The sequence below is a fragment of the Enhydra lutris genome, unplaced genomic scaffold (genome assembly GCF_002288905.1).
Source record: "Enhydra lutris kenyoni isolate GAN:26980312 unplaced genomic scaffold, ASM228890v2 scaffoldscaffold42, whole genome shotgun sequence".
Lineage (NCBI taxonomy): Eukaryota > Metazoa > Chordata > Mammalia > Carnivora > Mustelidae > Enhydra > Enhydra lutris.
In genome coordinates this window covers 9,869,790-9,895,319 of record NW_019154126.1, presented here as the reverse complement: position 1 = coordinate 9,895,319, position 25,530 = coordinate 9,869,790, and the positions used below count along the sequence as shown (strand labels likewise).

At 36.6% G+C, this 25,530-nt stretch overlaps 1 protein-coding gene across 1 annotated transcript in view; it reads left to right on the top strand.

The window, feature by feature from the left end:
• Positions 1 to 22,813, top strand: part of LOC111155553 (heat shock protein family A (Hsp70) member 14) — a 38,210-nt gene extending 15,397 nt beyond the window's left edge. The window contains exons 9-14 of the mRNA XM_022515769.1: positions 153 to 308; positions 2,478 to 2,580; positions 18,745 to 18,957; positions 19,556 to 19,729; positions 21,694 to 21,764; positions 22,603 to 22,813. Coding sequence (XP_022371477.1) covers positions 153 to 308; positions 2,478 to 2,580; positions 18,745 to 18,957; positions 19,556 to 19,729; positions 21,694 to 21,764; positions 22,603 to 22,681 — 796 coding nt within the window. The 3' untranslated portion in view covers positions 22,682 to 22,813. The remainder of the gene's footprint in view (positions 1 to 152; positions 309 to 2,477; positions 2,581 to 18,744; positions 18,958 to 19,555; positions 19,730 to 21,693; positions 21,765 to 22,602) is intronic.
• The last annotated feature ends 2,717 nt before the right edge of the window (positions 22,814 to 25,530 follow it).

The window sequence follows — 25,530 nt, the reverse complement described above, 5'->3', positions numbered from 1 at the left end:
GATATTAATATGAATTTATTATATTGTTATACTAGTAGGCATTATCCAGATTTGAGTTTTTATAAATTCTAATGTATAGAATCTAATCATTAGAATTTATATATAAATGGCCTAGGAATTTTTAAGCTCCAAAGACTGTATTTTTTATTTAGATCCTTCAAACATGACGTGAGAGGGAATGCCCGAGCCATGATGAAGTTGATGAACAGTGCTGACATTGCAAAGCATTCTTTGTCAACCTTGGGAAGTGCCAATTGTTTCCTTGACTCACTGTATGAAGGTCAAGATTTTGACTGCAACGTGTCCAGGTAAAACTAAAATTCAAAAAACCTAAAAAATTCCAAAGACTTTTTTTTAGGTGTAATTTTCTCACTTAGGGCTTTTTGTTTGTTCTTTTGAGATTTATTAGCCATCGGTAAAGGAAGAGCTTTCGTCTTTATTCCAAGGTCGAGTTCTTGTTAGACTAAGTAACTGCTCCAAAGCTACTGACCTCAGTTGTAATTGCTTGCCCTGTTACCGACAGCTACGAAGAACAGTGTGTGAAAAAGGAATCCTAGATCTTTGAAAGAAAGGCTTGTTGTTGGTTAAGTTTATGTGAGCTGCACGTGTTTCAACGGTACTTAGTCAAACTAAATAGTTAACACAGTGTGGCAGGCTGTAGTCTAAGTAGTAATGTATATTAATTCATCAAATCCCCATAACAACCCAATGAGGTAAGTAGGATACTTTTCTTTATTTTACACACAAGGAAGCAGAACCAGAGAAGTTTCATTCTTGCCCAGGATTACGGGGTAAGTATGTATAATATTAGTGATGGACAGCGGTTCAAACGCCACAAGCTTGACTCCAGAGTTCATGCTCTCTGTCACCAAAGATTCATGTCTGTCTTCATTTTATGGCCTCTGTCATCTGTTGTCAGCATTTTATTATTATTTTTTTTAAATATTTTATTTATTTATTTGACAGAGAGAGAGAGAACATCACAAGTAGGCAGAGAGGCAGGCAGAGAGAGAGGAGGAAGCAGGATCTCCGCAGAGCAGAGAGCCCAAAGCGGGACTTGATCCCAGGACTCTGAGATCATGATCTGAGCCGAAGGCAGAGGTTTAACCCACTGAGCCACTCAGGCACCCCCGTTGTCAGCATTTTAAATTTTGTTAGTGTTTACTTAGTAAACACAGGTTTAATTTGCATAAAGTTGTTTTAAATTTCCTAATCTTTTACATAATCCAAAATGTTGGTTACAGGTGATTACACCTGTACTCAGAGAATCCAAAGGGAGGACATTGCCCTCTCATTTTGCCTTGCATATTATTAACGCTAATAATAGCTACCAGTGGTTCGCTGTTTAAACCTCCCAACAACCTAACAGGTGACTTGGAAACATAATAATAATTTCCAGAATTACAGTATTATTTTTAGGATTTTACTGACTATATTTGGTTAAATTCACTCTTCATTTGGTCCTTATAGTTTAGCTTCCTTATTTCCCAGGGCTTTCCTGAAGACTCTAGCTCTGTGTCCCCAATACAATAGATACTAGCCACCTATGGTTATTTAAATTGTAATTCATTAGAAATAAATAACATAAAAAATTCAATTCCTCAGCACTAGCCACAGTTCAAGTGCTCAATAGTCTCAGAAGCCTGGTGACTCACAGAAAATTCTGTTAGCACTGCTAGCTCTTTTAAGAGAGATTTCAAACTATGACCCAAAAGATTGAAAGGTGTTAAATTGAAATCTCTTTGTGGGCAGAGTGTTGTGTATTTTTTCTGTTTCTAGAATTCCTAACTTAATGGTGAGTTTGTCCAAGTACTCAGTATATGCTTGCATATTATTGCTTGGTTATCAGGAATGAAATAGAATTTGTAATTTTTCATTAAGGAAATTTTGCCTTTATCACAAAGATTTCAACTATAAGGTATGTATAGATAGTACATATAACTTTAAAAATCAGTCATCTGCATTTAAGTTTAGTATGAAGTTACGGAATACATTTTTCATAATCATAGATCTTAAAATTATGTGTTAGCATTCAGGCTTCTCAGAGTAAGAGAACTAAACACGTACAGCGTAGTCTCAGATTATAAAGAAAAATAATAATAAATAATTTTTGAAACCTTTAATGTATAAAAATAGCGAAAGCTTCCAAATGGAGTTTGAATTTGAATCTATGGCTTTGCTGGAAATACCATACACTGAGTATTTATTTTTAGATTTTTTGGAAAGCTTTTGCAAGTAAGCCATGGGTAAGAATCTTCTGAATTTGACATTGAATGTCTTCATACATTTGTAGGTGAATAACTTAGGTGTCCTCTCCCCACCATGGTATTATACTGTTAGGTGTTTAATATCTTGTTCTGATCATAAACCTATCTTTAAGAGAACCATTATTCTAGGTTTGGGCATTACTCTTCACAAGAAAAATTGTCTTAATTGTACTAAGCCTTTTTTCTATGTCTTTTCCTGTGTGTGTACAGAGCAAGATTTGAACTTCTCTGTTCTCCACTTTTTAATAAATGTATAGAAGCAATCAGAGGACTCTTAGAACAAACTGGATTTACAGCAGATGATATCAACAAGGTAATACTTCTATATTTTTATTTTAGGAGTAGTATCAGTCTTGGAATTCAGCCCCTTGTATTGAAATAATTTTTTTTTCTTTTTTTTTTTTAGATTTTATTTATTTATTTGACAGAGAGATCACAAGTAGACAGAGAGGCAGGCAGAGAGAGAGAGAGAGAGAGAGGGAAGCAGGCTCCCTGCCAAGCAGAGAGCCTGACGCGGGACTCGATCCCAGGACCCTGAGATCATGACCCGAGCCGAAGGCAGCGGCCTAACCCACTGAGCCACCCAGGCGCCCCTGAAATAATTTTATTAATTTAAATGTTTTCTGAGATTGTGTTAAAGAATAAGGAAAATTGAATTTTTTAATACTGGCTCCTGTTTCCTAGCAAAAAAGAATAGTTTCTTTCCAGTATATTTTTTGAGATGTGAACAAAAGCTGATGGATACTTACATGTTTACTATGTGCAAAGCACTGTTTCTAAGTATTTCAGATGAATTAACTCATTGAATACTCACCAACAACTCTGTGAGGCAGCTGCTTTTATCTGTCCCCATTTTATGAGTGAACACACCAAGGTACAGAAGAATGAGTAATTTCCTGGCAATCGTGTGGTTAGCAGTAGAGCCAGGATTTAACTCCCTGTAGGTCCCGAGTCTGCTCTTAACCGGTACACCATTCTGCTTCTCTTTGCTCATGTATCGAAGTATTTTGAGACTTTTCAAGAATATTCAAATTATTAATGTTTTCCTTTTCCCCCCCAAGATTATTTCTACTCCTTAAACTGTATATTTTTTTCATTGTTACAATAATCATAAGTAGTCATGAAAGAAAATTCAGGAAAAACCAAAAGGCAAGCACTTTACAAAATACAAATCAGTATTTTGTAACATTTCTAACTGATCCAATCTGTACATACAATTTTGAATTGTATTTTTTATATAATATTATAACCAATTCCTTTCCCCATATTACTGTATAATGTCCTTAAACACAATTTAAAATACATTCTTAGTGTCCTAGGAAACGAAAGCCACCACAGATTATTTCATTCTGTTGTGTTCTATTGGGGACACTAAGTTGGGTTTCTCTCTCTACTAAACAGTGAAGCCCATCTTTGGACATCAGTTTTTACCATATTTGGGATGGATTCCCATTGTAAAATTATTGGTTTGAAGAGTATAAATGGCATTAGATTATTTTTACCTTCAATTACTTTTTTCTTTTTTTAAGATTTAATTTATTTATTTGACAGAGACAGTGAGAGAGGGAACACAAGCAGTGGGATGGAAGAGGGAGAACCAGGCTTCTGCTGAACAGGGGCAGAAGATGTGGGGCTCCATCCCAGGACCCTCTGATCATAACCTGACCCAAAGACAGACACTTAATGACTGAGCCACCCAGACACCCCCTCTTCCATTACTTTCTAAAAGAGTTACACTAATACTATATCAGCAATACCTAAAGATATGCATTTTACCTTGCCAACTCTGAGTCTTATCATTCAAAGATAAATTTTCCATTAAATTGTTGAAAATTGATATTTTTGTATTTTATTGGTAGAGGATTAGCTCTTAAATATTTATTTAATCTTGTATTTCCTTCTGTGTAACTAATTATTTCATATTCTTTGACTATTTAATGATTTACATCTTAGTATTTAAAAAAAATTTTTTGTACAGATGTTTTACATAATCAGTATGTTAACTGTAATTTACTGCAATCTTCTAAGGCATGTAGTTTACTGTTTACTTTTGGTCCTCTCAGGGAAGGGGAGGGTACTTGACATACAGAAATTTCCTTTATTTATTTAAATCTATTGGTCTGTCACTCTGATTTCTTTAGCTGCTTCTAAGTTTATAAATTCCATCTGTGTTCAGATGTATGACAGACATTTAATGCTGTTTTCTTTCAAATTATCTATGGTTTGAAAGTTTTTATATTTTAACTATTTTGGTGTACACTATACAGTGGAAATTGGGGAATTTTTGTTTTTGGGTGGTTTTCTTTGCAGTTTCGTTCAAGAAGTTTTGTTTTTTGTTTTTTGAGTTTTTTTGAACATGTATAATATGCCAGGCATTGTGCTCAGTGCTTGAGGGCTGGGGGTGGATCATGGAGAATGAGATGTGGTATAATGGTAGCGAGGCTGTGGTGGGAAGTGAATGGCTTTGGAGACAGACCCACCTGAACTGGAAGGCTCATGGCCAGTAGTTCCAGAGTAGACTTAATTCCAAATCACTTAATTTCCTGAGCCTTCTCTAACTCTTCTTATTAGGAGGGTGAAAATACTTACCTTGTAAGTGAGTATTATAACTTATTCTACAGGGTTGTTAGTTACAAGGATGAAGTGAAATGTCATGTGTAGCACAAGTAAGTTCTCTTCCTTCATTAACTGGTCATAGAGCCCTGACATTTAGATATCACAAGTGGTAAAATTCTCAATTGCTTGAATTTGGTCAAATATATTCTTTCTTTCTTTTTTTTTTTTTTTTTAAGATTTTATTTGGGGCGCCTGGGTGGCTCAGTGGGTTAAAGCCTCTGCCTTCGGCTCGGGTCATGGTCCCAGGGTCCTGGGATCGAGCCCCGCATCGGGCTCTCTGCTCGGCAGGGAGCCTGCTTCCTCCTCTCTCTCTCTGCCTCCTTGTGATCTGTCAAATAAATAAATAAAAAAAAAGATTTTATTTATTTATTTAACAGATAGAGATCACAGATAGAGAGCCACCCAGGCGCCCCTAGGTCAAATATATTCTTAGGATTAAGAATGTTGTTAAAGATTCACTCCCCAGATATTTCTAAAGTATAGACTTTTGAGAACTTAAAAACAGAGTCTTTGTAGTTTGTTGACCTTCTTACAGTAACAAGCCCCAGATCTCCGTGGTTTTCTCCAGCAGACAATCTTTTCTCATTTTTCATGTGGGCTGCCGAAGGTGGCTATAGGTCTCTTGGCTCCGGCTCTCTTCTCCCTGCTTCCCCTTTTATGACCCAGGCTAAAGGAGCAGCTCTCTGGGACATGCGTTTCTCATGGCAGAGGGGAAAGGAGGGGAGAGCTTGCAAGAACATGCATGGCTTTAAAAAGTTTGTGCCTCAATACGGTGTGCTTCAGTGCACGTACATGCCGTTGGCCAAAACTAGACACAGGGCCAGGCCTGACAGTGGGGCCGGGGAATCTGCTGCATCTCAGAGAGGCACAGTCGGGCCAGCGGCCATGGGTGGTGATGTGTAATCCTCTTACAGGGAAGGAGGAGGGAATAATTGGACTTTTACTTGCCTTAAAACATTTAATCGACGCAACAGCACCATGAGGTATGCACCATGATCTCCCTCTTCAGGTGAGGAAACGAAGAGGTTTCCAAAGAAGGGAAGTGCATTAGCGGTGGAGCTGGGGCTGGCGCTCGGGCAGTCTGCTTCCGTAAGCCAGGCTCTTTCTTCACCCATGGCTGTGCCCACTGCCTTTCTCACCTTAACATCTGGACTTGTTTTTTTCCAGAAAAATCCTCTGATCTCTTGCTCAAGAAGGACATGTCTGGTTTCTAGCCTTCAGAGAGCAGGAGCGTCACCATTCCTATTCCTTAATATGCGCACTTGCCCTTATTCCACCTGCTTTCAGCACCACGCCTGCTTCCCCGGTGCTGTAGTGTCGTGCGCACATCCCGTAACTGTTAACTCCAGCCCTAAGTGTGGGAGAAGGTGCTCGTAGCCCCCTGTCTGGGTGAGGGGAGGGCTTTGGGGAGTCTAGTCACTCCATGTATCCTGTCAGTCACCCTGCTTTCATGTCTCTGCTTTAGCCTCCCTTCCCTGGGCCTTGGTGCTTCCCAGGCCTGGGCCACACTGGGATTCTGTACGTCAGACCACCTTGCTTCCTCCTTGGTTATCTCCGACTTCATCTGCTTTAAGACAGTTACCTCTCTTTCCCAACTTCCAGAATTGTTGAAATCTCAAACTCAAGATCTCATTCCCATTTATTTTGCCCTTGTGAACTTATGTCTTAAATTTCTTTACTGTCATTTTAGTGGGCTTTTGGAAGAACACATAGATAACTTGATGTCATTAATCCCTCTATTTTAACCAAGCTCCCAGGCTCTACAGCTGCAATTTTAATAGCTGCACGGTATTTGATTATATTGACATACCATAATTTATAAAATCAATTCTTTATTTTAGTTGTAGAAGTTATTTTAGTTTTATAAAAAGCAGTCTTTGAGGCTTTGTGAACATCCTTAACTTCCTTAGGATAAAATTTAGGGGTAAATCCCAAATTTTAAAACTTTTAATATTAATTATTGAGTAATTATTAGTATTTATTGCCATATTGCTCCCCAGAAAACAATTTACTTTCTGAATAGATATTATTCAGGTAATCATTATTAACATAGCAATTTTAAAAAATTCTCTTTATTCATACTTCTTTTTCAAGAGAGCTTTAGAATTATTTTTCAGCTTCCTATATAAAATCCTATTATAATTTTGTTAGTTTCATTAAGACTGTAAAATAATTTGGGATGGTGTAGGAACTTTACAGTATATTGTTTTCCTGACCAAGAAGTTGATATCTCTCTGTTCAGATATTCTCTAGTACTTTCAGTTACATGTTTTCTTAGTAGTTACATTAAATTATTGCTATATTTGCTGTCAGATTTATGGCTATTGTGAATGAGATGTTATTTATACTTTTATTTTTCCAGTTTGTTTCCACTGATAAATGGAATACTTACTGGATTTTGCTTATTTATCTAATATTTTGCCACTTTTTAAAAAGATTTTATTTATTTATCTGAAAGAGAGAGAGAGCATGAGCAAGGTGAGGGGCAGAGAGAGGGAGAAGCAGACTCCATGCCAACCAGGGACCCTGATGCAGGGCTCAAACCCAACACCCTGGGACACTGGGTTAAGGCAGACACTTAACCAACTGGGCCACCCAGACACCCCTATATTTTTGCCATTTCATGAATTCTTGCTATTAATAAGTTTTCATGGAGTCTTCTGAAATTTCCTAGGAATGCATTCAAATTAATTTACTAATCAATCCACAACTCATTATTGAGTATGCCCATTCTGTGCAAGCAGGTTCTAGGCACTTGGGATACAACACTAAATGTAACGAAGTCTTTGTCTTCATAGAACTTATATTCTAGTAGAAATATTCAGGTGATGTATAAAGGAACATACAAAGAAAATAATGCCCAGTTAAGATAACTGTTATAAAGAACAATGAAGCAGGATAAGGGCACAGCTAGTGACAAAGGGTGATTTTTCAGATAAGAGACCCATAGAAGGAAGTGGCTTCTGATGAGACCTGAATGAAGTGGCGGACCCAGCTGTGTGCCTATCTGCCAGTTTCCCAGACATAGGGAACAGCAATGTGCCCGAAGCTTGTTGTGTGAGGAGCAGCAGTGAGGGTAGTGGGTGGAACTGAGTGGGCCAGGGAGAGAGTGGTAAGGGAGCTAGGGACTGAATCAGAACACAGCATGGATCCCTCTGGCTGCAGGGGCAGGAGGACAGTGTGGCTGGACATGTGAGTCCACATTTTAGGAGAGAGTTCTGAGCTGGAGATCTACCTTCATCAGTGTCTGAATGCCGCTTAGAGCTGTGCCTGTGTGAAATAGAGCCACAACAGAGAAGAGACCTCCGGACAGGTCCAGGGCCTCTGGACATGTACACGCCAAAAGGGGATGTAGCACGGGACTTAGGACTAGCTAGTGAGGAACCATGAGAACCAGGAGACCAGTAAAATTGTCCACGTTAGGGAGGGAAAGATTACCTGCCCTGTAGTGCTGGAGGCCCAGCCGGTGAGGCCCGAAGACTGACCACTGAGCTTACCTGGTTGGTGTTAGTGGAGTAATGGAGAGAAACACGCTACTGGAGTGAGTTAAATATAGAATAGAAGGTAGGATCGTGGAGTACAAAGAACGACGAGTACAAAGAACTCTCTTGAGAAGTTTTGCTATAAGGGCAGCGGGAAAATGGAGTGGTAGTTGGGGCGGGCTGTGAGTTCTGGGAGAGGGTTATATGTGAGTGGTGATACTTCTCTCTCAAAAATGTATCCCTCACTTTTTTATATATATTTGGTTGTGTTGGTCAGAACTTCCTTCTTTTTTTCTCTTTTTTAGAGGAATATTTTATTTAACCCATGTGATTTAACAAAATCTGTTAACAAAAAATGTGATTACTGATAATTGGGAAGAAATAGTTTGGGCGCCTGGGTGGCTCAGTCAGCTAAGCATCTACCTTTGGCTCAGGTCATGATCCCAGGGTTCTAGGATCGAGTCCCACATCGCATTGAGCAGGGAGCCCTCTGCCTTCTCCTCCCTGCTTGTGCTCGCTCTAACAAGTAAATGAATAGAATCTTGAAAAAAAAAAAAAAGGAAAGAAAGAAATAGATTTTCTTTCTCATATTAAGCATTCTCTTTTCCTAACATTTCCTGTGTTAATATGAAATAGGTGGTGAGTCTTTACAAATGTATTTTCTGGACACCTCCAAGGCAGGCTTATGGTTTCCTTTATATTTGTCTTTAAGTTGTGTAATAAATTATTGATACTTTCCTAATGTGGAACAGTATTCCTGAGATAGACCTCACTTTGTTATGAAGAATTATTCTTTTAGTATATTAATTTTCTGTGATAATTTATTATTTTCACCTTATTTGTGCTTAGCAGGAAAGAGTAAATGGTCTGTTTCGGGGTTCTCTACCTTAACCATATTGTCTGAACAAAGTAACCGCTTTTGATATCAGATGCTTTAAAGGAGAATGGTTCTGCGTTTTGGTTTCATTGGTCTAAGAAGTGCCTTAGAGGGATACCTGAGTGACTCAGTCAGTTAAACATCTGCCTTTGGCTCAGGTGATGATCTCAGGGTCCTGGGATCAAGCCCCATGTCTGGCTCCCTGCTCATTGGGTAGTCTCCTCCCTCTTCCTCTCCCATTGCCTTCTCCCCTGCTCTTGTCTCTTTCTCTGTCTCAAATAAATAAATAAAATCTTAAAAAAGAATGATAGAAGTGCCTTAGCTACTGGCCTCCCAGCTCATTCTCTCTTCCCTGCATGATGACTTGTCTGTGGCATCTCCTGAACCATTGTTTATCAGTAGGGCCTCAAGGCTTCTGTCTAGGGACAGTGTTAGGAGTGTGGGTGATTCTCAAGCATTGTTCAGATAAGAAGCATATTATAAGGTAGAGGCACGGCTTGGTCCTTTTCTCGTCTTTCTTGCTCCTACCTCCCTTCTTTTTGAGTCCAGCAGCATGACCTGCTTCTTCCTTAATGGTCTACCTTGTCCAAGGTTGTAATTTCATAAGCAGAGACTACTTCTCTCTCTGTCTTTAAAAAAAAAACAAAACTGAGACACACTCAAAGAAATAAAAACATTATTCCTTTTTTGTCTCAAATGCTTGAACTTAGATGACAAAATACCACAATATATCTGATTCATTTACTCAGAATAATACCTTCTAAACCAAAACTTCCAGTACTTTAACTCTACTTTATTTCGTGGTAATGTAATCATACACAGTGTTCCTCGGAAAGAGATTAATATTACCTTCTTTTTCTTCATAGCCGGAGGCACCATGTGGGAGAGGTTACACGCTCTAGCAGTTAGTTGTAGGGGACAGCCGTGAACGTGAATGAAGTTGTCAGGTATAGGAAAACACAGCTGCCAGAAAATACCCATCTGAACTCAATATAAAAATACAAATACCTGATAGTGGAGGTTACATTTTAAATTCCAGCTTGAAAAAAATAGCAAATTGACAAATAGAAATATTGAGTAATTAATGTTTCTTTCACAGCTAATTTCTCCAGATTTGGAACCTGAAACCCCTTTTCTTCTGTTACACCATGTCAGTGTCCGATCTTACATTTTGGGTGATGTTTGGTATAGAATTCAGCCTTAAATCCTTTAGAGGGGCACCTGGGTGGCTCCGTCAGTTAAGCATCTGCCTTCAGCTCAGGTCGTGATCCCAGGGTTCTGGGATCAAGCCCCGAGTTGGTCTCCCCACTCAGAAGGTCTGCTTCTCCCTCTGCCCCTCCCCTGCTCATGCTTGCTCTCTTTCTCTCAAATAAATAAATAAAATCTTTAAAAAAATTTTTTTAAACTCTTTAACTAGAAGTAATATTTTGGGTTTTTTGTTTTGTTTTTTTTTTTTTCATTTTCATCATGAAAAGTATCCACTCACAAAATAGGTTTCTGTAGGGGTGGTGCCTGGATGGCTTGGTCGGTTAAGCATCTGACTTTGGCTCAGGACATGATTTCAGTGTCCTGGGATTGAGCCCATGCTCAGCAGGGATCTGCTTGTCCCTCCCTCTCCCTGTCCCTCTGCTGCTCCCCCAATTTGTGCACATGTGCATGCTCTCTCTCTCTCTCTCTCTCTGTGTGTGTGTGTCAAATAAATAAGATCTTTAAAAAAATACGTTTCTTTAACCAAGGACAGAACCTTTTATGGTGGTTTTTAAATATATATTCAGTATAACTCCTCCAAAGATATATGTAGAATTCTTTTTTTTTTTTAAAGATTTTATTTATTTATTTGACAGAGAGAGATCACAAGTAGACAAAGAGGCAGGTGGAGAGGGAGAGAGGGAAGCAGGCTCCCTGCCAAGCAAAGAGCCCGATGTGGGACTCGATCCCAGGACCCTGAGATCATGACCTGAGCCGAAGGCAGCGGCTTAACCCACTGAGCCACCCAGGCACCCTATATGTAGAATTCTAAAGTGAGTGTTTAACCATATAATGTGGGAATGTGATTTTAGGTATGATTTACATATCTGTAAATTAAGTTCAACATAAGAAAGTGTGCCGGATCCCTTTGTCAAGTAGAGACTTAATCCACTGAGCCACCCAGGCGCCCCATATATACCACATCTTCTTTATCCATTCATATGTTGATGGACATCTAGGTTCTTTCCATAGTTTGGCTATTGTGGACATTGTTGCTATAACATTCGTGTGCATGTGCCCCTTCAGATCCCTACATTTGTATCTTTAGGGTAAATTTTTGATTAAAAAAAATTTTTTTTTGTTTTAGGCCAATTCTTTGTTTTATTTATTAAAAAAATTTTTTTTAATTTCTTTAATTTTTTAAATTAACATATAAACGTATTATTTGCCCCAGGGGTACAGGTCTATGAATCGTCAGGCTTACACACTTCACAGCACTCACCATAGCACATACCCTTCCCAGTGTCCATAACTCAGCCACACTATCCCTACCCCCCACCCCCCAGCAATCCTCAGTTTGTTTCGTGAGATTAAGAGTCTTTTATGGTTTGTCTCCCTCCCAATACCATCTTGTTTCATTTTTTCCTTCCCTAGCCCCCATGACCCCCCGCCCTATCTCCCAAGTTCCTCCTATCAGAGAGATCATATGATAATTGTCTTTCTCTGATTGACTTCTTTCGCTCAGCACAATACCCTCTAGTTTCATCCATGTCACTGCAAATGGCAAGATTTTGTTTCTTTTGATGGCTGCATAGTATTCTATTGTGTGTGTGTGTGTGTGTGTGTGTGTGTGTGTGTGTGTGTTTATGCATATATATGCATTTGTGCGTATAATTTCCTTTTCCTTTGCTAGGCTTGACAGATTTTTTTGTTTGTTTTTTATTTTTTGGCTCTAACTCCTGCCACTACTACCCCCCAAAAAACTTCAGATTTTTTTAAGTCTTTTTTTTTTCTTTTCTAATTGGTTTATTTCTGATTTTCTCCTTATTTCTTCCAGTCTTTCCAGGACACTTCTGTTATTTTTCTAAATCCTTATATTGAATGCCAATTTATTTTTTCATTTTTTTCTGTAGGAAAAAAATTAACTACAGTTTCACTTCTTAATAGCTTTGGTTTTATTCAGTAAGCTTTGATAGATTTTATTATTTTCTGTATTTTTAGAATAATCTATAATATATTTTTTCCTTTTTGTTGTTTAGATTCATGTTTTTAATACCCAAGTAGTTAAGGTTGTTTGTTTTTTTTTTTAACAGCAGTTTTATGAAATTACTGTGAAAGTTATATTTGAAAATCCTTTAGTATGTTATTTATGTTTAGTATGTTATTTAGTAAGTTATTCATGTTCAAAATATGTATACTCTATTAAATTTTAAATCACAAAAGAAATCTTATAGTACAGACTAGATCTTTAAAGAATTTATTTAAATTAAAACTTGGTGGTTACTGTCAGCATTAATGGTAACACATTGTTATTTTTTTCATTTTTTTATTTTTATTTTTTTTTAAAGATTTATTTATTTATTTATTTGACAGACAGTGATCACAAGTAGGCAGAGAGGCAGGCAGAGAGAGAGGAGGAAGCAGGCTTCCCACTGAGCAGAGGGCCTGATGCGGGGCTCGATCCCAGGACCCCATCATGACCTGAGCCGAAGGCAGAGGCTTTAACCCACTGAGCCACCCAGGTGCCCCTTTTTTTCACTTTTTTAAATGAAAATTCCAAAAGCCAAGACTTTTTAGTTTTTTGTTTTGTTGGGGTTTTTTGGTTTTTTGGTTTTTTTTGCATAGCATCACTTAATTGCTTCTTTTTTTTTTTTAAATAAACATATAATGTATTTTTATCCCCAACTTAATTGCTTCTTGATAAAGCTTTTTGATGTTGACTGTGAGAAATTTGAGTGGCGTATTCTACATTCTTATCCTCATGGTATTTACATGGGATCGTAAAATTTTAGAGAAGACTTTTATTTTTACTTAACCTCCAAAACAGACCTTTTAGGGAGGTCTTAGGGAACTTTGCCAGGGCAAACCTGCTTTTCCTTTTTTCTGTTTCACTCAGCTGATGTTCCTCATGCCCTCACCTGAAGATCAGTATATTACTCCTCATTTCACACCTAATGTTAAAGAGGCCTAGTTTTCATCAGTTGGTCGTTTTCTCTAACACATTGAGCTTTGAGAATATCCATAAAAAGACTGTGAAATAAGAAGTGATTATTGATGGTTTCCCTTCTTGGGCTACCTATTTATTCAATATCCTGTGTACCTATGGAGATATAAGTGTTAAATGTATGAATTAGGAAATTCGGGTCTTTATAAAGGAGCAGTTTTATTCAGCTTTATTGAATTGTAATTGACAAATACAATTGTAAAGTATTTATAGTTACAGGTAGGATTAGATATACGTATACATTGTGATAGGATTCCCACCATGGAGTTAGTTAACACATCTGTCACCCTGTATTTTTACCTTTTTGGGTCAGAGGTGAAAACACTTAAGCTTGCTTTCTTAGCAAATCTCAATTACACAGTACAATATCATCAACTGTAATCACCATGTTATATAATAGATCCTCAGACCTCATTTACTTACAACTGAAATTTTGTACCCTTTTATCGACCTCTCCCTATTTCCCTCACCACGTAGCTCCAGCCACTTTCCTACCTTCTGTTTCTATGAGTTTGACATTTTTCCTTTTTTTAGATTCCACATAGAAGTGACACCATGCCATATTTGTCTTTCTCTGTCTAGCTTATTTCACCTCGCATAATGCCTTCCAGATTCATGCATGTTATGGCAAATGACGGGATTTCCTTCTTTTTTAAGACTGAATAATATTGCATTGTGTCTATATACATATGCCACATCTTTATCCATTCATCCATCAACAGACACTTAGGATATTTTCATATGTTGGGGATTGTGAATGATGCTATAATGAACATGAGCATACACATACCTCTTTGAGATAGTGACTTCATTTCTTTTGAATATATACTCAGAAGTGGGATTGCTGGATCATATGGCAATTCTATTTTTAATTTCTTGACGAATTTCCGTACTGTTTTCCATAGTGGCTCTATCATTTCACATTCCCAGCAGTGTACAAGGGTTCCCTTTCGTCTGTATTTTTGCCAATATGTGTTCTCTTTTGTGTTTTTGATGAGAGCCACCCTAACAAGGGTGAGGCGACATCTCATTGTGGTTTTGATTTGCATTTGCCTTATGATGAGTGATGTTGAGCATCTTTGCATGTGTCTGTTAGCCACCTGTATATCTTCTTCAGAAAAATGTCTATTTAAGTCCGTTTACCCACTTTTTAATTAGGTTGTTTGGTTTTTTTGCTTTTGAGTTTATGACGTCTTTGTATATTTTGCATATTAACCCCTTTTCAGATATGTGGTTTGCAAATATTTTTTCCCTTTTTCCAGGTTGCCTTTCCACTTTGGTGATGGTTTCCTTTGTTGTTCAGTAGCTTTTTAGTTTACTGTTATTTATCTTTGGTTTTATTGTTTTTGCTTTGGGTGTCAAATCCAAAAAAAAAATCACTACTAAGACTAATAATGTCAAGGAGCTTACCCCCTGTTTTGTTCTAGGAGTTTTATAGTTTCGGGTCTTAATTCACGTCTTCAATTTGAGTTAATTTGTGTATATGGTATAACATAATGGTACAGTTTTATTCTTTTGCCTGTGGATATCTCCATTTTTCCCCACACCGCTTACTAAGGAGACTGTCCTTATATGATCTCAGGGTCATGTTGTATATTCTTGGTTCCTTCGTTGAAAATTAATTGACCATTGATGCATGGGCTTTTTTCTGGGCTCTCCGTTCTGTTGATCTGTGTGTCTGCTTCTGTGCCAATACCATTTTGTTCTGATTACTATAGCTTTGTAATACGTTTTGAAATCGGGAAGCATGATGCTCCAACTTTGTTCTTTCTAAAGATTGCTTTGGCTGTTTGGGTCTTTTGTGGTTCCATATGGATTTTAGGATTGTCTTTTCTATTTCTGTGAGAAATGCTACTGAAATTTTGATAGGATTGCATTGACTCTCTAGATCACTTTGGGTAGTATGGGTGTTTTAACAATATTAATTTTTCCATTCCATGAACATGGAATATCTTTCAACTTACTCATGTCTTCTTCAATTTCTTTCATCAATATCTTTATAGTTTTTAGTGTATAAATCATGCACCTCCTTGGTTAAATTTATTCCTAAGTCTTTTATTCTTTTTTTGCTGTTGTGAATAGGATTGTCTTCTTAATTTCTCTTTCCAATAATTTGTTGTTAGGGTACAAAAAATAATTTAAAGTAATTTTTGATTAGCATAAACTTACTCTAACCATTTTGCTAATTTTCTGTTTTATAGTTCATGTGTTCCTTTATTCCTTCTTCCTTTGTGATTTGTTGATTTTTTTGTATAGTAATGTGTTTTGATATCTTTCTTTTTATCTTTTGTTGTATCTATTATTGGTTTTTGCTTTATGGTTACCATGAAGCTTATATAAAACATCTTATAATAGCCTATTTGAAACCGATACAGCTTAACTTTGAACACATACCAAAGCTCTACATTTTTACACTCCTCTTTTTCACATTTTGTTTTGATGTCACAATTTACGTCTTTTTGTTTTGTGTATCCATTAATTAATTATTGTACTTATAGTCATTTTTAATGGTTTTTTTCTTTTAGCCTTTATGCTAGAGTTATAAGTTGTCACCCCCCACCATTACAATATTAGAGTATTCTGAATTTAACTACAGTTGACCTGTGAACAACACAGGTTGAATTGCACAGATCTGCTCATTAATGGATTTTTCTTCATTAAATACAGTAAAGTACTTTAAATGGATTTTCTCTTCTTCATGGTTTTCTTGACATTTTATTCTCTAGCTTACTTTATTTTAAGAATACAGTATATAATACATATAACATATAAAATATGTGTTTATTGACTGTGTTATTGATAAGGCTTCTGGTCAACAGTAGGCTATTAATAGTTAAGTTTTGGGGTAGTCAGACATTATACATGGATTTTCAACTATGCAGGGAATAAGTGTCCTTGACCTTTGAATTATTCAAGGGTCAACTGTATATATTTACCTTTACCAGTTTCATATGTTTTCAAGTTACTAATTAGCATCCTTGAAGAACTCCATTGAACATTGCTTAGTCTGGTAATCTCCATCAGCTTTCATTGGTGTGTAAAACACATCTCTCCATCAGTTCTGCAGGATAGCTTTGTCGGGTAGAGTATTCTTGGCTGACAGGTTTTTTCTTTCAGCAGTTAGGATAGCTTACATCTAGTTTGTAAGATTTCTGTTGGAATATCTGCTTATCATCTTATGAGAGGGTCACTTGTATGTAACAAGTTGCATTTCTCTTGCTGTCTTTGAGATTCTGTCTTTAACTTTTGACGCTTTTTTTTTAAGAGGGGAGCAGGTGGGTGGGCATAGGGAAAGGGAGAGAGAGAATCTTTTTTTTTTTTAAAGATTTTATTTATTTATTTGACAGACAGAGATCACACGTAGGCAGAGAGGCAGGCAGAGAGAGAGAGAAGGAAGCAGGCTCCCCGCTGAGCAGAGATCCTGATGTGGGGCTCAATCCCAGGACCCTGGGATCATAACCTGAGCCGAAGGCAGAGGCTTTAACCCACTGAGCCACCCGGCGCCCTGAGAGAGAGAATCTTAAGTAGGCTCCATGCCCAGCAGTGAGGCTGATGCCGGGCTCAGTCTCATGATCCTGAGATCATGACCTGAGCTGAAATCAAGAGGGATGCTTAACCAACTGAACCACCCATGTGACCCATTAACACTATAATTACAATGTTTCTCAGTGTAGGTCCCTTTATACATCTTACTTGGTAATTTTGGGGCTTACTGGATCTGGATATCTGTTTCTTTCCCCAGGTTAGGTAATTTTTAACCATTATTTCTTTTAATATGCATTCTGCCCCTTTTTTTCTCTTCTCTTTCTAGGACTTATATAGTATGTGCATTCGTATACTTACTACTGTCCCATAAGTTCCTTAAGCCATCTTAATTCTTTTTCATTTGTTTTTCTTTTTACTCCTATCTTTAGATGAATTCCTCTGTCCTGTCCTGAGTTCATGAATCCTTTCTTTTCCTTCATGAAATGTGCTGTTTAACCTCTCTACTGAATTTTTCAGTTCAGTTATTATATTCTTCAGTTCTGTGATTTGGTATTTTTTTTTTATATTTTCTATATCTCTGTTGAGATTCTCTTTATTCACACATTACTCTGCTGACTCCAGCAAGCAGCCTTATTGTTATAAACTGTACTGGGAAAATCACTTACCTTTGTCTCATTAAGATCAGTTTTTGAGAATTTATTTTGTTATTTTGTTTGGAATATATATGTTGACTCTCCATGTTGGTTTCTGTGCATTACATATAACTACCACATCTTCCAGTCTTGACACACTGGTCTTACATAAGAAATTAACTTTGTCAATCACCCCAGCCCCAAGCTTCTGGTTGCCTCTCAAATCTGTATGCCTAAGCTGCCATCTTTGTTCTTAGTGGCTCTCAGTAGTTGAGAGTTTGCCAAGACCATCAGTGTCCCAAAGAGGAGGATTGAAGAAACAAGCTGATTGGAAGCTAGACTCTCAGGCAGCAGCTGGGAAAGTATGCAGTCAAACCTCCTCCAGGGATAAACTGGGAAATGGGCATTTTTGCCTGGCTCCCTCTCTGCTGAGCCCAGGTATATAAGTATATAGCCACTGGGCAGGGGGTGCTCCTTAACCATTTAAAAACTGCCTCATTGTGATAGTCCTGTGGAACTCATGAATGCCAGTACTTTTAACTATCAGAGCTAGGTGATTTGGAGCCCCAGTCCCTCAGGTGGCAGCCGTAAAAGCTGGGGCACTTGTGTGGATAAGCTAGTAAAGTAGTTTTATATGAAATTCTTCAGAGACAAGATATTTAACTAGATGGACCAAGAGCTTAAAATGTAGTTTTGTAAAACATCTTTTTCCTCAGAAAATTGAGTGTTCTTCCATGGTGAAGATAAAAATCTGTGGCGTAGTTTTCACATAGTGAGATTGTTTATATTTGTCATAAAAATGCCATAAGATGTATGTAAACATTTCTTTCAGAAGTGTTGGAATAGTATAAAGTATTAATATATTTCCTATTCAGATGCCTGCTTATGGTTAAGCTGCATATGCCCAGTATTAATCATAAGCCACAGTGTTTGTATATTGTATTTTCTACCATGTGGTAAGATCTCTTCATTTTAAATTTTGTTTTTATGAGTAAAGAATATGTTAAATACTTAAAATGTGTTAAATATATATTTTTATATATATGGTAAGTACTACATAAAATAATGTTACAATAGGGCTTCTTGTATTTTATCATTACGTGAGTAAAGATGGCCGAACTTTTAATACTTGATTTTGAGAAACAGCCATTGTTCTAAAAGTAAAAATCTGAAAATTATTTTTATTTTCTAGGTTGTCCTTTGTGGAGGGTCTTCTCGAATCCCAAGGCTACAACAACTGATTAAAGATCTCTTCCCAACTGTTGAGCTTCTGAATTCTATCCCTCCTGATGAGGTCATCCCTATTGGTGCAGCTATAGAAGCAGGGATTCTTATTGGGAAAGAAAACCTTTTAGTGGAAGACTCCCTTAAGATAGAGTGTTCAGCCAAAGATATTTTAGTTAAGGTAGGTTTAGCTTTTCTTTACTTTTCCATAAAAGTAGCATAAACTTACTGTCATAAGTTTTTATACATACCATGGTTTTACAATGAAAATTTGTATATTGGTAAAAATTTTAAATTGAGATTTATAATTTTACATTTAATGAGTCTCTTGTTTTCTTTCAGTTAGTATTGATCTAACATATTAATTTCTTATAATTTTAATCATAAGGGCACCTGGGTGGCTCAGTCATTAGGCAGATGCTTAGGTTATGATTGCAGGATCAGGCTCCCTGCTCAGTGGGAAGCCTGGTTTTCCCTCCCCCACTCGCCCTGATTGTGTTCCCTCTCTCGCTGTGTCTCTCTCTCTGTCAAAGAAATAAATAAAATCTTTAAAAAAAATTTTTTTTTAATCCTAAGCTTCAAATACAGATAGAGAGATACATGTTTCAATTTATTTTTAAATGAAGTAAGTTGGGATCGAGGATCACATCTGCTTCCTTGGCCTATCTGTAGTTTCTAGATGATCAACAAGGATTAAGTATTATATTTACAATAGGAGTGACTTTATAATTGTAATGATAAATATCAAAGGATATGCATATTATTTTTCTGCTTATTAGGGAGTCGATGAATCAGGAGCCAACAGGTTCACAGTATTATTCCCATCAGGGACTCCTTTGCCAGCACGAAGGCAACACACATTACAAGCCCCTGGAAGTATATCTTCAGTTTGCCTTGAACTCTATGAGTCTGAGGGGAAAAACTCTGCAAAAGAGGAAGACAAGTTCGCACAGGTGAATACATAAATTTGGGCAATGAATTAGTCATGTGAGACTCTTTAGCTTTTCTTTCTTCATTAGACTCAGTTTAATATCAATATAAAATGTTTATAAGATACCTATTTAACACATTTGTATGAATGGATTACTTCTACTTTTAAAAGAAGGAATAAGCAATTTTAATTTGAAAGAGTTACAGGAAAGCAGAAACAAAATACAATGTGGTTGTTTATTTTTTTCTGTTTATCTTGTGCTCTTGACTCTCCTTGGTAGAATGTAAGTGGCAGGGAAAAATGACAGTTTTGGGTTTGCTATATGCCAGGTGCTAAACCAGGCAACTTACAAATGCATCAAAGTGCCATGAGGTAGACATTATTATGATCATTTCATAGATGATTGAGAAACAGGCTCATGGCAGTAAGTACCTTATTTTCCTTGTTGAGGTAAGATTTATCCTCAGTTGGTTTTACTCCTGGGCCCTTGCTCTTGCCATTATACCATGCTGTCTCTCATACAGGATACCTTTACTTTTTCAAAGTACCACATTTCTATTTCATATTGTAGAGTCCTCTGCATCCTTTAAAAGAAATGAAGTGGAGCCACTTTATTTGCTTAGAAACATGCCCAAGAAATATAATTACATTAAAACACATATACAGGGACTGCAGAGCCGTATTTACAGTATGATATCATTTGTGTTTAAATAAAAAGTTTGAGAGCTTGGGTGTGTGCGAGGGAGGTGGTGTTTGGGTAGGTGTGGGTATATAAATATCCATGCATGGATACAGAAAATATCTGTAGGTATTAGAAATATAAATCTACCCACTATTAAGTTTAGATTAACAGTGGGTACCAAAAGGATTTTGTTTTGTTTTTTACTTTTTAGCACTTTGTACTGAAGTTTTAACAAAGCATAGGACATGAGCATGAAATATTTTCACAGTGAAAATAAAACAAATGTAGGTAAGCAAAGGGAATCCATAGTATCTTTAGCTTTGTACCTGTTTTCTAATTCAACAAAAGGATAATGAAAACACACATACAAAACCTATCTGGGCTCCACCTCAAACATCTTAGAATCTAGGGGAATAGGGCCCCTTCAACTAGTAAAGTTTTCACAAGCTCCTCCAGATGTTTCTGTCGTGGATTACTATATAAGCACTTTTCTGTGTACTGTATTTCTAAACTCACTAGGCTGTCTTAGTATTCCCTTAGCTTCTCTCTCTTGTACATTTATTACCTTTTCTCCTCATACACTGCTCCGAGACTCTGCTGCAGCTACTGTCCCTATATCCTAAGTTACAGATGCCAAAAGGAGAAGAGTTAGTCAACTAATACTGAATTTGGGAGCTACTCTTATAAAGATCCCATCTATTCTAATCTCTGTGTTTTACAAATGAGTAAACCAAGGTACTTAGTGCTTCCCTAAGGTCATAAGACTTGATAATGGAAAAATCTGAAAAGTCACTTCCAAACTTGGTTTATTGGTATACTTTTCTTTAGGAAACTAAATAATTTTTTTGGTAAATTCATTAATATTTCTTATGTACAAATATAATCTTAGTTGTACAAAAGAATTTGTCATGTGTTTCCTTAAATTGGTTTTCCAAGTATATGTAAAATATTGGAATTTTTAGAAGTATATATAGAAGTATATACCTAAATATAATTTACATGTTACTGGTAATGGCTTAATTACCAAAAAGAAAAGCAGCCTTTTTTTTCTGAGACCGAGTATACTTCATAACCTAGGATATGATGTTTAAGAGGAACAAATCTATTACTTATATGCTCTCCTTCTAAAGGCAGCATTTCTTAGTTAAGAAAGCTTAATCCTATTCTCTGATTCTGGTCATTGAAAACTGCCCTATTTTAAAAGGTTTCAGTAAGTAAGATTTGGTCCATTGGAATAACTGGTGCATCAGTTTACTAATATATCAAAGTACTGAACCATCTTTATATTATTTTTGCATAAACAGGTTGTACTCCAGGATCTAGATAAAAAAGAAAACGGCTTACGCGATATATTAGCTGTTCTTACAATGAAAAGGTATAAAATTAAACTATTTCTGATGTTCCAAAGATTCACTGTGAGGCTTGACCTTTTTTGTTAGTTTATTGATTTCTTCACACATTGCCATTCTAGGAAAACTTGGTATTAAAGCTTGTAAAGGTTTTATCAGTTTTTTGTTCTACAAAATTGCTATATTTTACAAAGAAAGTGTATCTCAAATTATTTGCATTCTGCATTTTTCATGAACTCTAATTATTTTGGTGTGGTCAGTGTAAAAAACTGGTCCATGAAGTTTGAGATGCAATTTTATCAGTCTTAAATATAATCTTCTAAGGTTTATGTTGATATTATTTATCCTATGAAAGGATAAGTTTATTTTGGTATTGCTACAGAAAAGCTCTAGGATATATATTACTAATTAAATCCAGCTAATACCACTGTACTAACAACTGGCCATCCATAAGACTGTGTCTTGCAAGTAAATCATTTCCAAATTAACTTTAGAGACAATTCATTCCATAACCATACTTAGCAAGAATGTCAAATTCATTAGTGTGTGTTTGCCTTGGCCTAGGCTTAAGGATGGCATGATTCATGTTCAGTGTGCATAAAGTCTTAAACTTGAGATCTTCATCCTGGTTTTCAAGGAATACAACTTCTGTGTCAGTGGTCTAGAAAGAAATTTTTAAGAACAGCTATCTAATTACAGCATATGACATGAAGTTAGACACCGAAACTGTGTTTCTTCTTTATCTTAATACTCTTCTTTCAAAAATTAAAATTATCTCATTTATTCTAAGTCTTCGAATTATTTCTTAAGAACTTTTTGCTTTTATGAAATGAGCTGATGAAATGTTATACTTTGTTTGTTTAGAGATGGATCGTTACATGTGACATGCACAGATCAAGAGACTGGAAAATGTGAAGCAATCTCTATTGAAGTGACATTTTAGTGCTCTAGAGAAACCAGGAGTTTTTTTTAGAACTAGACTGTCAATATTATTTGGTTTTGTTTACAAGTGATGTTTATATTAAAATACTTTTTGAATGAATTGTATATGTTTCTATTAAAATACAATATATTAGTAAGTGCTGCAACCTTTTTTTGTTTTCCATTTAAGATGGGAAATACAAGGTCCTTTATTAGTGGGAAATATAAGGAACTTTTTCTATCATGAAGCTATTTAGAATTAAATTGAATTGAAGGAAATATTACTGGAAATTTAACAATGTTTTTAAAATTTTGTTCTATAACTTTAAATTTGAAGAAGTCTCATTAATTCTTACTAGATAATGAACTAGGAACAATTTACAAGTGTTTGATATTAAATGAAATTGGAGAGCCATGTGCAAAGTAAGAAACAATTTTTGCTTTAAAAGAAAAAAAATTTCACAAACTCAACAATTATGCATAGATATGTGTGTGACAAGCATAGAAAACAAACGTCTAGAGGGCTGCCCACCAAACTTGTAACAGTGGCCTTTTTATGGACAGAAATATTATAGGGTGACACTTTCACTTTTCCTTTTTACAATTTTGTTTAGTGTGACTTTTTCTCTCTAACAAATACATTTTATCTTTTGAAATGAAATGATCTTTTTTTTATTTTGAAGAGAAGGCTAGCCACATTCTGTTTATCAGAGAACACTCATTAGTGCATTGAGATACTCTGTGGATTACTAATGAAACGCTTATTCACTAAAACAAGACAACTAATCTGTATATATTGAAAAGAGAGTTGGAAGGTGAGCAGTGCACATGAGATTCTATTATCAAGAGAGGATTTTCCATTCATTTCTCTCCTTGGTTCCCAGGAGACTTGAGAAGAGGAAGTATCTTTACCCAGTGGTAAAATTAAAACTTGTGCTGTTTTTATCTTGTTCAGGCTTTGTGGATGTGCTTTCTTCATTATAGTTTATTTTTATGGAGTTTGGTGGCAGTAATATTCTATTTCTAAAGATACAGAAACCAAACTTAAATTTTTTCATGATTATTCTGTATCAGATTATTGATAGACTCAAAAAGATTTCAGGTATGATTCTGAGTCCACAAAGCAGCAGACTCAAAGGCATACCCTTTTGATTAAGGCTGAGTACTTAGTTATTTTTTAGGATCTTTTCCAGTTATTAAAAACTTTTAAACCAGGGGCACCTGGGTGGCTCAGTGGGTTAGGGCCTCTGCCTTTGGCTCAGGTTATGATCCCAGGGTCCTAGGATCGAGTCCCGCATTGGGCTCTCTGCTCAACGGGGAGCCTGCTTCCTCCTCTCTCTCTCTGCCGGCCTCTCTGCCTATTTGTGATCTCTGTCTGTCAAATAAATAAATAAAATCTTTATTTAAAAAAAAAACTTGGGGCACCTGGGTGGCTCAGTGGGTTGAAGTCTCTGCCTTCGGCTCAGGTCATGATCTCAGGGTCCTGGGATCGAGCCCCGCATCAGGCTCTCTGCTCCGTGGAGAGCCTGCTTCCTCCTCTCTCTCTGCCTGCCCCCCTGCATACTTGTGATCTCCGTCTGTCAAATAAATACATAAAAATAAAAAAAACTTAAAAAAAAAACAAACTTAAACCAAATAAATAAATAAATGCAAATTAAATGTTTTTAGGAAATAGGAAAGTAACATCTCAACTAGTTGAACAGCTTTCAGTTATGCTTCAGAAAGTGCTATTGAATTTTATTTCATAGTTACTGTTAGCTCTTTAAACTAGACGAGGCACTGGCCATCGCCAGTGTGTCAGTCCTGTGCCATTCCTATTTTTGTAAATAAAATTTTATGAGAATATCACCAGGCTTACTGGTATCTGTATTGTTTGTGGCTGCTTTCACACTGTAAAGGCAGTAAGGAGTTGCAACAGAGACTCTGTGGCCCACAAACTTTAAAATATTTACTGTCTGGCTCTTTACAGAAAGTGTTTGTCAACCCCTGAAGTAGATTAATGAAACCTGTAGAATAAAATATCATAAGGATTTATTCAAGAGTTTTCTTTCCTTCCATGTCTGTGTAATAATTTACTTACTTGACAGCTTTCTCCACTAGATTAGTAAGTATTGTGAGAGCAGAGACACTCTTAGTCATCATAATGTCCCAGGTCCCAGAACACATAACCTCATCATAGGTGTTCAGTCAGTGTCTATCAAATAAGTGCATTATATGGAAGAAAAAATAAGTCCTCTTTGTATTCTACAGGACAGTGGCCAGTAAGTACATCTTTTGCATATTTTATGATTCCTTTAGAAATGCAATGGAGGAGGAAAGGAATACCGCTGCTTCTCGCTTTATTAGTCAGCTTCGCATGATTTTTGCCCCCCAACATACCAAATTTGAAACTGTCACCGAGTGTGCTCTGTTGCCTAATGGAATGTACTCCAAATTGTCTTGTATTCTCATCTGACAAGGTTTTCTTCTTCTGAATGTGGGGAAGTTTTGCCAATGAACTTTTTGTATGTTTTACTTTTTCAAGGTAAAAATAGCTTCAACATTCTTCTAATTATAAAATGATACACATTTGGGGCGCCTGGGTGGCTCAGTGGGTTAAGCCTCTGCCTTCAGCTCAGGTCATGGTCTCAGGGTCCTGGGATCGAGCCCCATATCGGGCTCTCTGCTCAGCAGGGAGCCTGCTTTCCCCTCTCTTGTCTGTCTCTCTGCCTACTTGTGATCTCTCTTTCTGTGTCAAATAAATAAATAAAATATTTTAATAAAAAAAATAATAAAATAAAATGATACACATTCATTATAAAATTAAAATTGCAAAAGCAAGGGGCACCTGGGTGGCTCAGTCGGTTAAACATCTGACTTGACTTCAGCTCA